The sequence below is a fragment of the Zonotrichia albicollis genome, chromosome Z (assembly GCF_047830755.1).
Source record: "Zonotrichia albicollis isolate bZonAlb1 chromosome Z, bZonAlb1.hap1, whole genome shotgun sequence".
Classification (NCBI taxonomy): Eukaryota; Metazoa; Chordata; class Aves; order Passeriformes; family Passerellidae; genus Zonotrichia; species Zonotrichia albicollis.
In genome coordinates, this window is record NC_133860.1 from 61,580,609 (window position 1) to 61,594,141 (window position 13,533).

Genomic DNA, 13,533 nt, shown 5'->3' on the forward strand with positions numbered 1-13,533 from the left:
ATTTAACCCTCAAATGGGTATTTTCAGATCAATTCATGCTATCAGTTCTCTTTAGAAATATTTTCATAATCCTGGTCTCTGAGGAGCTTTGGCTTGATTGTATCAGATTGCAAGACTCATCACAGCTCCATCCCAGACCAGAAATTTTGCCTTTTATACATAACCCTCATCACAGGAGATGAGTTTCATCTTTTCTCTCATGTCTTTAAATATAAAAGAAAAAAATACCTTGAAAACAGTATTTGCTACAGAACACAAGAAATACAGATTTACTAGTCTCCATAATCTTGTTACATGGTGGAAATAACAGCAGAGACTAAATAGTTGGAAGAGCATTTGAAAATGAAATATTTAAAGTAAACTTTCATCATCCCAACAAAGAAGCTGAGGGTAAGAAATGCTTCAGATAAGCCTGCTGGGTTTTGTGTTGGGAAACACAAGGGTTGTTTTGTTGTCTTTTTGTTTTTTTCACAAAGATGAAATAGAATTTCTGTGTTGATAATGTGACACAAGCTGTTCAGGAAACAATGGGCTAGTGATAGTTAGATTTAGTAAATGGTATCTGCACAGGCCAAGCCATGATTTTAAAAACGGGAATGCTGTAAGGTATCTACTTATAAATCTTAAAACTGTTTCTTAAAACGACTGTGCCATATTCAATATAGCATGTAATATGCACTCTGAACTAAATGCTCACTAGATGGTGATGAGTATATGTCTGCTACATGCATTTTATTCTGACTCCATAACATACATTCATAGAATACATCATAACCACTCAAGAGCAAACCACTAAAGTGTATGCCCTGAGGGCACATTAAGTATATTGTTTCCAACACTGGCTGCTCAATTGCCAGAACACTGATACAGAAAGGGCTCATTTTTGCTTTATATCCCCATTATGTGCTGAAAGAGTAAGAGCTAACATCCCCTGCTCCCTCCATGAAAGGGAGCACTGTGGAGCAGGCTAATTGCCTGCTGCAAAAAAAGCCCTTTTAGAAAAGAAGTAACCACCCTGAGAAGATGCTGTACAGAAATGCAGGGAGCAAGTCTTGGATTAATTGCTGGGTAGGTGGGCCTGTGTACTGGGTTAGACTGGACGGTCAGCAACCTGAAAGATGCTATGTTTTAGATCTGCAACAGTGCTGCTAACACAAAGCTTTACCTGCTACTGAGCAGCGCTTGCACAGGGTCAAGGCCTTCTCTATTTTCCACTCTATGACCCCCGCAGTCGTCTGGGGTTAGGCAAAAGGATGAGAGGACACACAGCCAGGACAGCTGACCTGAACAGACTGAAGAAATATTCCACACCATGTAATGTAACACTCAGCAATCAGACTGGGGTGGGTGTAGTTCACAAGCAGCTGATGCTTGGAGATTGGCTGGGCATTGATCTGCTGGTAAATTGCCTTTGTTTTTGTTTTGTTTTGTTTTTTTTCCTTATTTGCTTATAACTGCACTTAGATCAGTATTTTTGTCCTTTCACTGCTCTCTCCCATCCTGAGCAAGCAACAGAGTAGCAGTGTATATGACAGCCATGGTCAACCCACCACAACATTTAACTGCATTTTCCACTGTTAGGTCTCCCTTACAGAAAACACTTTCCAAATGCAAAAAGTCATTCATTTACTATGCCAATGTAAGGCCACATTTAGAAGCCCATCCTGGTTCTGGCACTGGGAGCTCATGGAAAGCTGAAGATGCAAATCTAAGCTGGCCATTCTATGTGTTAAGTCTAGATCTGGAGCAGCAGTGAAACTCAAGAAGTGACTGGCTGCACTTCTAACCACAGTGATGGAGTAATACCAGACAAAAAAAGAAAAAAGTTCTACCTCAGAACTTTAGCTTAGCACATACTCTCCCTCTCATTCACTACAGGTAATATCCTGAATCACTGCCTCGAGAAGGTAAAAGGGAATGTGGTAAGATCAAGGGACAAAGGGGAGCTGACACTCTGCCACTTGCCACTCTTTTACTCAGAGAGCAATATAGAAATGAGACCCAAAAGAACAACAATAAAAAACATTCTCTAAGGCTGGAAGAAGCAGTAAAGACAACATGGTACTGTTCAACTTCCAAACAGAAAACATAACGTGGGGAAAAAATTAACAATTTAAGGATTGGTATGTTTTTTCTATCTGAAACTTAACTGGTCAGAGGTCATGATGCAGAAGCCAAATGCTGGGAAGCAGTAATCTCAATGATTGTTTCTAAACCCAAATTGTCCAGCCTAAATCTCCAGTCTTTTAGCACTACTCAATTCAATGGACTTTCTGAGGAGATGATTTCTCTGTTTTAGCTGTCTCATCTGCTCCTCCTGCATTGTTATTCTCAGTGCAGCATCACTCTCTACTTAGTCTAGACTGCTTCCCACAAAGCAGACCATACACTGGCTTTAATAATCAACAGTCAAAAGAAGTATTTAATCCCTCACAGCTGGCAGACCCCAGCACCCCTACTGCCAAAATTTATGTATGGGATTTACATGCCAAAATGTCCTCCCACTCCACTATCCCCACTAGGAAAGGAAAGCAGTCTAAATTTGTCCTGAAAAGTTATCTTTTCAGAATTCTGACTTCTGCTTATCTCTGTGCACAAGACAGAGCTGGAAGAGTTTGGTTGCAAATGAACTTCAACGGGTGTTCAAAAGCTTTAAGGGGCCACTGGAAAGCATGTGTGTGGATGGAATGCCTTTTTGTCAAGACTGAAAAACTCTGCATGCCGGATATACACTCAAGAATGGTGCACATGTTTTTATTAAGAACTTTGTAATGATATAGGTTTCTCACTTAAACATTACAACTACCCATAGAAAAGTGTTGCCTGTATCTTTTAAACACCATGTAAATAAACAAATTTATTTTTAAGACAGGATAAACTGCTATAAAAATGGTGCACAGTCAAGTCATACAAAAATACAAAATTTGTTACCAATTGCAGTCCTAGTTGCAATTACAGAGTACAGTTCCCACTCAGAACATCCAGTGAGTGGAGAACACAAACTTGTGGAACCAGTCATGGCAGAATTTTCTTATCAAAATGAGCAGAATACAAGGCTTCTTTGATTAAGCACTTCCAATAACCTCCAAACAAGATTAAAACTAGATTCTCTGGAAACAACTGGGTACTTGGTAAGTCTTTTAGTCTTGAAAACCAGTTTCTAGAATTCATCTAAGCTAGTTTTTAAATTTGTGTTGCTAAATCCCTCTGATCTGGTGCTGAGTACCACTGCTGTCTTAGACACTGGTACTGCAGGAATGTCTCCTCTCCACAAAAGTAAGGCTGCTCCAATGCTTCTTCTGGGCAAGTCTGACCTCTAACTTGCACAGAGAGGCCTCATCTGTGCTCCAGTTTGGATCCCTAGGCTGAAGCTCTAATCCAGTCAGCACTTACACAGATGTGTATGTTGCAATTTCCATACTTAGAGAGCCCTCCTGATGCTAGTAGTTACAGATATGGTCCACTTAAATGAGTAAGTGCTTCCAGGACTGGAGAAGTCTCTTTGCCTCCCCAACAGCTATCCTTTCTGAATGTATCTTTATTTTTGTATCATTCAAATAGTTTGGGTTCTGTGATATGAAAAGTGTAAATTGTTTTAACTGGCTTACAGGGAAAAAAAGTAACAAATTTAAGTTATCAAATGACTTCTGGAAGCAAAAGTGAAACATTTTACTATTGCCAAAAAGATAAGAGCACTAGTTAGCTAAATGACACTAAATAATTATTTAAACCTTCAGCAGCAATTTAGAAGTCTGGTATAGTCTGAAAGGAAGCACAGTTAACTGCTTGCTTACTTACTAAACCTTGATTACACAAGTTGTGCATGTCTTTTCCTAGACATACCTCTCTACTTCATCATAAAGCTTATGTAGAAAGGCTCTTACTCTTTCAAAAGATTTTCTGGAATGGAGTGATTGAACCATTGAGGCATCATTATTTGTAGACAGCTTGTATTTAGTGCAATAAGTTTAAAAATTCTGCTCTGAAATATTAATTTTACAATAACAAAAATAGTTTTCTTAAAAAAATGTTAACAAAAGGAATATATAGCATAGACAGATCATAAATTCTTGGCAAATACAGTTATGCATTTACCAATTCACTATGCTGAATAATTGAATATTAGCATTCATATCTGGTGAACTTCCAGACTGAAGAGATATTTATGTATATTATGTATATAATAATAATAATAATAAAGCATGTTCTCTTTAATAATTTCAGATAACTATCCTGGGAGGTACACTTCCAAAGGAATGTTTCTCTGCCCTTTCTGGCTTTAGCCACTCACTACAGTATGTACAAATATGGATCAAGCAACAGGCAAGGAGTGATCCTTTCTACCTCCCAGAGCTCTCTCATTAGATGAAATGAAGCATACAGTACTTTTTTATGTAGAGCAGTACAATTCATTTCTCTTCCCATCCTCAGCATCTTTGTATCTAGTCATGAATTAATCATGAGTATGGCTAAGACTGAGCTTTCACAATCTGTTATTTCACTTGCCTGTATGGAGAATCCATACCCTTCAAAGGAACACTGCTGAAGTGTGAAGGAGGCTACTGAACTCAGGGGGAGGATAGAGGGCAATGGGTATGAGGGGTAAAAGTAGGGTAAGCAGGAAGTTAATTGCATATAAAAATTATCTGTCCCCATTTTGTAGGTTCTGTTTAATAGGAGATGCAAGGGCTCCCACACACCTAAATACCTGAGGAGTTGGTTATTGTGATATCTGATACTGGTAAACAGAACTGTGCCCTGCCAGGGCTGTAAAGTAAAATAACTGCTTACAAACACATTTCAACTGAACAAATTTTTGCTGAAACAACCTCTTGAAAAAATAAATTCGAAATTTTTCTTGATGTAAGGTTTTCTGTACATGTCACTGTCCTGAATTTAATGAAAATTTTAAAGAAATTAAACAAGTAAAACTCTCAGCAGATTAGCAGTGTCATGGGAAATCTGTCTCTAAACCCAGTCATGATTTCAGATTATCTTTACAATGATACTTCCTCCAGATTTTAAAATATCAAGCAGATAAGAATCAACATTTCCATGACCACAACAAATAACTTAAGAAATGGAACAATGATAAAGCTGCTTGTAAAAGCCACCCGTATGAAAAGAGTACATGTTTCACAAAAATAATTGTTAAAAAAAGTTTTAAATCCCTGTTCCTTTTCTCTGATTTTGGCTGTTTATTTATATATATATATATATATATGTATGTATGTATATATGTATATATATACTGTTTTGGAATGTCAATGGGTTCCAATATGGCTGGCTAGTTTCAAGATGAACTTGCTCCAGAGGCCTAGAAAACAAAGTCATACAGTACAGTCTTAGACAGATGCCAAAGGACAAGGAGAAATTGAGTCAAAGGGGTCACTGGAAGCCATAAAGAAAAAAGCATGAAAAGGTGGGGTTTTTTGTTGTGCCCTGATACAAGAACAGAACTTCCTAAAGTGTTTTCTCATCTCTGCTACTAATATCTATTTTAAATACAGCTGCACTTGGGGCATTTCACTTGAAGAAATAATTGTCATATCTAAGAAATATCTGCTTTTCAAGGAAAGTGAAGCAAAGCAGTAAAGACTCTGTAAAAAAAAGAGAGAAAAGTAGTGTTGATCTATTTTTCAGACATGCAATTTTGGGACTATGGGCACTACTGTTACACAGTAGACTTATAACGATCCTATTCTAGCTATAACTGAGGCCCTCTACTTTGGGGAAAGGTCTCAGAAATTTAACTGCTGTGCCCCATTGTGATCAGGAAGCGAGATCCTAGTATTTCATAATCAAATCAACTGGAGCTGAAAGCCCAAAAATGGAAATCCACAAGGCCCAAACAGTTCCAAACAAAGACAATCACATGAGCAGCAGAACTGGGAGTAATTCAGCAGGAGACTTCCACTCTGAGCCTCAAGTGCTCAGCATCTCCAAGCCATCCTAAGAGGACTTTCAGCCAGTACCAGGCTAAGAGTCCATAAAATTTTCCTCAAAGAATAAAACCACCCTTGGTTTGCAATTCTACAAGGGGTGAGGCTGAATAAAGTTTTTTAACATCCAAGATTCAGGCAGTCAAGTACAAAACTGTAAGTAGCAGTCGGTGTCAGCTCTGACAACAGTGTAAGTGGAAAACCACTTAAGGTAAACCAATTCTTTGAAACAGCGTTTAACATAAAATTTTGAACTGAATTTTTTGTGCATATTACTAGAGAGTTTGCACACCCAATTCTCAATTATTTTCATGGCACATTTGCATTTACAGCAATTAGCTCGCTCTGAAAATCCCAACGTTAGTGTCTGCTTGATCAGCTAGAATTACTCCCAGAAGAAAACAGTAGATGAGCACAGAATTAGTTTTTTATATGTATAAACACAGCAGCATTTAGGCATAAGCAAATCTAGAAACTGGTATGCCATAATGAAATAGCAAAACACGCAAAGCTACACATCTATCCAGTCTATAGCAGGAACCCATTCCAGCTTAGTCAAAAAATGCTCATGCAACATGGCTTCACATACATTGTTGGAAAAATAAATTATTCTGTTAGCATACACTTATTTAGATTCCATTTGGTTAAAAAATGATCCCCATGGTACGGAAATGAATAAGACCCCAAACACTCTGAGAAAGTGATAATGGAAAAATATTTTGTTTCACAAAGTCATAATGTACGATGACAAATCATACCTTGCCCAGCCTGGCTCTCTGTTATACGCCCTCTGTTCTCCACCTTCCAAACTTATCCTCCTATCTGTTATCTGTACCATGTATAGTGTTCTTATTCCAGGCTACTCAGACATGCAATGCCTTCCTAACAGGCACACCATAAGTAAAACAGGCTGCAGAAGCATAAATGATGCATTGTTCACTGTCTGTGCATCTGACAGTGTGAGATGGAAAGAGCACACAAGAGACAAGCAACATAAGTAGTTGGCAATAAAACAAACAACTGGGAGAAATGTCATTTGAGCAGGTTGAAAGGAATCACTGTATCCAATTCCTTGGCACTGTGTAAGATAATTTGGTGAGGGCTTTGAATACCTGGTCTTACTTTGCAACAACTGATGCACGCAGTAAGTGTTCTTCATTTCAGGCTTTTGCAGTGAATATAAGATGAGCAAAAATTGTTCATCTCAGGGCTGAGAAGAGCCCATAGAATCTCAGAACCATCTTATTTTTAGACTGTTCAGCATCTGGGGCTGTCTGCATATACCACATGGCATGCACCAGTAATCCTAATGAAATGACATTGCATTTGTTTCATATGAGACAGTTCCTTTCATCTTACTTTTACAGGAGATGGTCTCAGCTGTGACAAAAACTCTGCCATCCAGGTGATAGGCAAGCTCACAAACAGAAAAAGCAGAACATCTTGAGTGATACAGAGAACAAAAACTTCTCCTGAAGAAGTGCAGTCAGTAAAGACAAAGAGGGAGAAGAAGTAAAAGTGAAACTCTTGGAGGATCGCCACCTCCTCATCTGCACCTACCATTGGTTTTAGCTCTCTGCCCTCAGCTCCACCTCCCCGGCCAGCTTCTTTCATAGATTTCTTACTGTTCTCCACAAACTCCTGAAAAACAGTAATGAAAACACGAGTGCTTTCACAGAGCAGCCTCCAAACATTAAATCTCAAGACAGAAACTTCAAGATGTAACTACTCAAAATATCTAGCTAATTTACATCTCCCACTTCTCTTGCTTAGACTGGACCACAAGATATCAAAAAAGCCTTCCAAATAACCACAAAGGTCTGCCTCACTTAATTCTGAAAGCCAGACAGATGTCTGCCTTGTGTGCTCTTACAACTTTCATATTTACCCTGCAATGCTCTCCTTTATGGGGAAAGAAAGTAAAAGGCTGATTTAAAAAAAAAAAAAAGTCAAAACCAAACAAAAAAATCCACAACAAATACCCCAAACAAATCAGAATCTCATTTATTCTGTGCCAAATGTTAGAACTACATTAAACAAAGGGAGTTAAAGATAATTACTTGCAAGATTTGGCTGATTTCCCTAACTGTCCTTAATTCAACCTCTTACATTTTTCACAAAATCACAATCTCCTTTTCATGCAGATTAGAAAATGTGCTATAAAATGTTAAGCAATATTTTTCTCTTCAAGGCAAGAATTCTGCAGAACATGTCAGTAAACTTTAGCTGCTGAGGTTTTGTGATATTGACTGTTGACTAAAGAAACCCACAATACTTTTACAATCTATCAGTGCTTTCTTTTGAGAGAACTTGCTGCATTTTACTCTTACTCTCTTAAAAAGCAACTTAACAGCAGCTGATTTATTTATTATATACTCTACATTCCACAGAGGTTTACGAAAAATTTAGCACTAAGCTCTTGGCATGATTTTCCCACCAAAAAAAACAATTGCTAAGAAGTCATGAGAATCTTCCTCTAGCCTACACAAGGGTACATTTTACAGAGACATATTCTACACCTGCCACTTAAAAACACTGACAAGAAATTTCCTATGCAACAAAAAAGTGAGAGGTTTGACAAGCAGATTTTTTATATCTTGGTTTCTAGTTATAGTGAACAGAGAATAACATGGACAAAAATAGACAAAATGAATTGGACTTGCAAAAGGTCTTGACAAAGTAGGCTCCAGGACAGGACATAAAGTCTGGTATTTCTAGGTGTGACAGAGCAAATTCTGGTCAATGCCTATATAAAAACTCCACTGTGATCACTATCTATGCACGAGGTAAAATACTCTGATATTTTTCCTCTCTCATATCCAAAGACAAGTCCTTCTTGGGAAAGTAAAAAAAACCCAAGCTTTCTTCCTTTGTTTTGTTTCTTTCTATTCTGCACTGTGTAATTTACAAGCCATGATATCCAAGAGTATGAATCTGTGAGATCACTGCTCATCCAATAGCTAGCAAACAGAAGCCAATACCATGGGAAGGAAGCATCATTACTTACTTGATGCTTATCACATGACACTGTTTCTTGATCAAGCCATGAACAAGATGGCAAGGCAAAAAAAAAACAACCAAAAACCCCCATATTGAACTCGGCTACTGCATTCATTCCATTGTCAAAATACCTATTTTATGGAACCGGATCCTTACACTTTGAGAGTAAGGGAAAACTTACCATGAGAACTTTATCCATGTAGAATTCCCTGCCAGGGCTCCCATCATTGTATTTTGTATCGATGGCAAAACATAAGAATAGGACATCAACAACCATTTCATAAATGGAAAGGAAGCAGTGAGCAACCAGGAATGCAAAGAGGCAGACAATGATGAGTGGCAGCACCCAGATGGTGTAATCTCGTTGGTAATTCAGCAACATAATGCCAGCCAAACCTGTGCTGCAGACAATCAGGACCTGAAGAAGAAAATGGTAGACAACTCTAATGGCAGAAGCCTTTTGAAATTTTTTGTTTGGTTTGTTTGTGTTAAGGCAGTACGCTTCTTGGTCTGCCAAGGTTAGAACTAGAGGTAACAGACAGTAGGTAACAAGAGCTTTACCTCCTGGATTCCCCATGTCCCTGAGGATAAAAGACATTTAATTCATTTTTCAGCAGGTTCAAGTCAATTGTTACACATTCTTCATCACAAAGAGTATTTTTCAGAGAAAATTACATTTATATTCTGCTGTCATCATTCTAGTGTTATACAATATTCCTGTAAAAAAGAACTTTGTCCTGTCAATTATATAAACCCCACAATCAAATGCCATGCATCAACTAACATGCAGTTTTATTTTTTATTTGGGATGGAGGCAGAAGTTAGGTATTAGGAGAATGGTATATTTTTCATTTTGCTAGTGGAAACAATTTCCAGGCTTCTTTAATATCTATTTCTTCTCCATCCAGGAGAAAGCAGATCAGAGTTCACATGAGGCACTTCATGTAACAGTCTCTACAGAACTACACTATGTATGAGCCTGTAACAGACATTCCACTGGGTTTCAGTCTGGTTTTGACAAAACCAAAAAGACTAAATTGGTGGTGCCAAGTAATTTTTTCAATATTTCTGAGTGTATTATTATGAAAAGCAACTAAACAATAGTTGCTTTTCATAAATAGTTGCAATAATCATAAAATAGGTCAGCTTTTACAAAAACATCACATTGAACTGCTAGAGGAGATGCTGATAGTGTAGCATTATTTGAGCTGATACTGATTTTTATGTGCACTGTTCATTTGAACATATCTGTCACCTGAACATTTTTCTAATAATCTGAGATGCCTTTTCAGGAGGCGTTTCCTAACACTTTTCAGATTCCCCAGCAAAACTTTGTGATGTAATTTCAGGTTCTCCAAAGCACCTATAGCTCCCCTATGCATTTATTTCTTCTCACAGCTTACTCACTTAATTACAGGATACAAGGTCCAGCCTGCTGAACTTCTGATTTAACAGTAGAGGAATGCAATAAAGAATACAGATCAGTCCAACCAGTGTCCAGATAAATAATCTGGTATTAATTGTTTCAGTAAATTATGGCACTTCAAAGGATAGAAATAATTCATTGGATTAAAGTGAATCTCCATTAGCTGGAAATCCAAAAGGCTGACTGATCACAGAAATTATTCTGGTCTTCTTTTAATTCTCAGAGTAGAACTAACTTCGTAGCTTAAACTTGCAGTTCCTCATAGCAGGCTTCTGTACTCTTCCAGTCTGATTTTGTCATAAAAGGTGATCACTAACGTGTCAAATTTTCAATATAAACCTAGAAACTCCATACTACACAGAATTTAAAAGAACAACTTCCTTTCCTTACAATTCTTTGTCTTAATTACAAAATCAAAACCTTAGACTTTTTAATCACTTTTCTCTTGACTCCCTAAAAAATGCAAAAAGCATCATAAACTTCAGCTATTCCTCTCTACTCACTTCTACTAAATTTAAGTGGATCATCTGTTTATGCTCCCTATAGTGGACAGTCCCTTCCTAACATGATGCAGCTAGATGTGAAGAAGTGCACACCAAGAAATAGGCCTTTTAAGGTATTTTGAATTAGGGTTCAAGCCATTGCTAAAGAGAGATTGCTACTACATAGATCTGCAACAGCTGTATGCAGCAGACATACCTTTCCTAGAAACAGCATAAAATCCCCAACTGTGTTTATGGCAGCCACTCGCAAAGCGTTTTCCACTAGGATAACAAAGGCATCCTTTGCTGAGGTGCAGAAATTGGTGCTGTTGATAGCTGTGGCTGTATACGCATTCTGAGAAAAGGAGATTGAAGATTTATTCATAGAATGATCAGGCATTTCAGATGGAGGGTGGGGAAGGTGAAGGGGAAGATACAGCTTTGAGTAAGACACATTCATCATATGATTTTAATGAACAAAAATTCCCTTGAGAGTTGTTGAATCAAGCAATATGAACCAGCTGACAGAAGATTATATGAGGTAAAGAATTACTATTCTTCTCCTCTCTTGCTCATAATTTATGCATTAACAAGTTTGTTCAAAAAAACTCATTAAACAGAATTTGCAATTCCTCTGCAGGAGGAGGTGAACAGTAGCATAGCTACAGAAATTAAATAGTTCCAAAAAAACCAATCTGGAAAGATAAAAGAATCTGAGTGCCATACAAGTCAACCAAGATAATTTCTAAATACTTAACTACACTGCATTCAAGGTTAGTAAGGACAGTTTTCAAGGATTACATTGGGGCGTTTAAAATGCTTTCTTACAATTTTATTCTCTACATTTCGGTCAGTAAAAAAAATTAAGAACAGTGAAAGAGATACTATGTACAAGATATTTATGTATCTGATAATTATTTATGTGATATTTATGGCCCATAAACCCACTTTTACAATGGGTCTTTTACAAGGACCAGCCAGTGTGTTGCACTTTGCAACTCTTTTTGTCCTTTGTAGATGATGATGACAATTTGATGTTTTGTATAGTTTTTACACTGTGAGAATCTTAAATGTTACGCATAGAAAAGCTTAATTCTCTTTTCATAGCAAAAATATTTTGAAACTCAGATGTAGTTTGACTGAGTAGACCTAAGAGGAAATGCCTCCATTAAACCACTAAATTGTTATAAAGTTGAGAAACCATGTTCACAAAGAATGAATATGGGCTATTTTTTAGTTTTTATTTATATTCCAAAGATGTAATGATTTGCAGTGTAATTTCAGTAATGGAGACAAGACTGAAGTTCTGTCATTCAAGTTCAGTTCCAAAGTACAATACACTATATGTCGGCATCAGATTGCACTCTGGGAATATATATATATATATATATATATAATATATATACTAATATTGGCCCTTACATAAAATGTAAATATGGAAAATCTTACCTGATTTAAATATGTCAGGCACTTCTCTAGACACCAAAGGCAGCAAATGCACGCTTTAAGCATACAGCGAGCACAAGCATTTTCCTAGAAAGCACAGAATGTGGGAAAACATAGATAAAGAGTTTTTTATGGAAACTAATATTCCCTTGTGCTTCAGTAACTGATATTCAGCCTGCTAACTTAAGCAATCTGTATCAGTCCCATGGTCCTGTAAAGTCTAAATATTCAGAGAACAATAGGATGGCTTGGGTTGGAAGATACTCCCAACACCACAGGCAAGGGCACCTTCCACTAGACCAAGCTGCTCAAAACCTGATCCAGCATGACTCAGAACACTTCCAGGGATGGGATATCCACAGCTTCTCTGGGTAACCTGTTCCAGTGCCTCGCCACCACCCTCACAGTGAAGAATTTCTTGTTACCCTAATCTATTCCAAAACAAGACTTCCACCCTCCCACACTGACTAAATAAACAGGTAAACATATCAGGCCTTGAGTTTTTGTAGGAAAATTGAATCTATTTCTCTTACCTTTCCTTTGAGTTGTGTATGAATATACATAAGAATCATTCGTGGTATCTTCACTATTGTGATAATGAAAGACCCTTTTGCTACTGTCCCTAGGTGGTAACAAACAAGGCGATTAACAGATGCCAGAATAGGAGTAAATGGCAGATTTCTTTTCTCCCTGTTGAAAAGAGAAAAAAACCACTAAGTATTTAAGAAGTGCTACAAATTCTCAATAAAATAATGTACAAAAGGAATACATTATGCTCATACTAGCTTTCAGGATATATTGCTCACTCCACCCCGACAATCTGTGTAACTGTACAAATTTGTCTCTAATGCAGGACGAGGATTAGGAATTAGTATGTCATACTGCTGGAGACTGCAATGTTATCATTTATGGCTTAAGCATTTTTATGAAGGACTTTTGCCTGTTAAGCAAAACTTTATAACAAAAGCTGCATGGAAGACCACCACACCCTGAATGAGCCTCCTGACTGAGGCTCTGGATTTCAAGTTGATGGAGATCAGAGAAAGTGACTGAATTCTGGGCTGGAAAAAAAATAAAAACACTCAGAGGAGGGTTAAGCCTCACACCTTTGGGGTAGAGACCACAGCCCCAGGACTATCAGCTGCCAGACTTGCACAGGCCCTCGCACTAAAGGGTGGGGGTGGGAAGGACAGGTCTTGGGCGTGTGGTGAAAAAGCCACTGGTAAGAGGCAGTGAA

At 37.7% G+C, this 13,533-nt stretch overlaps 1 protein-coding gene across 5 annotated transcripts in view; it reads right to left on the reverse strand.

The window, feature by feature from the left end:
* Positions 1 to 13,533, reverse strand: part of SLC44A1 (solute carrier family 44 member 1) — an 84,335-nt gene that overhangs the window by 13,877 nt on the left and 56,925 nt on the right. For 2 of the 5 annotated variants that reach the window (XM_074533640.1, XM_026792918.2), the window contains exons 11-15: positions 12,830 to 12,986; positions 12,300 to 12,383; positions 11,068 to 11,205; positions 9,124 to 9,360; positions 7,503 to 7,583 (exon numbers count right to left, since the gene is read on the reverse strand). In XM_074533640.1, coding sequence (XP_074389741.1) covers positions 7,503 to 7,583; positions 9,124 to 9,360; positions 11,068 to 11,205; positions 12,300 to 12,383; positions 12,830 to 12,986 — 697 coding nt within the window. The other 3 variants (XM_014266486.3, XM_026792917.2, XM_014266484.3) reach the window with 3 other exon arrangements.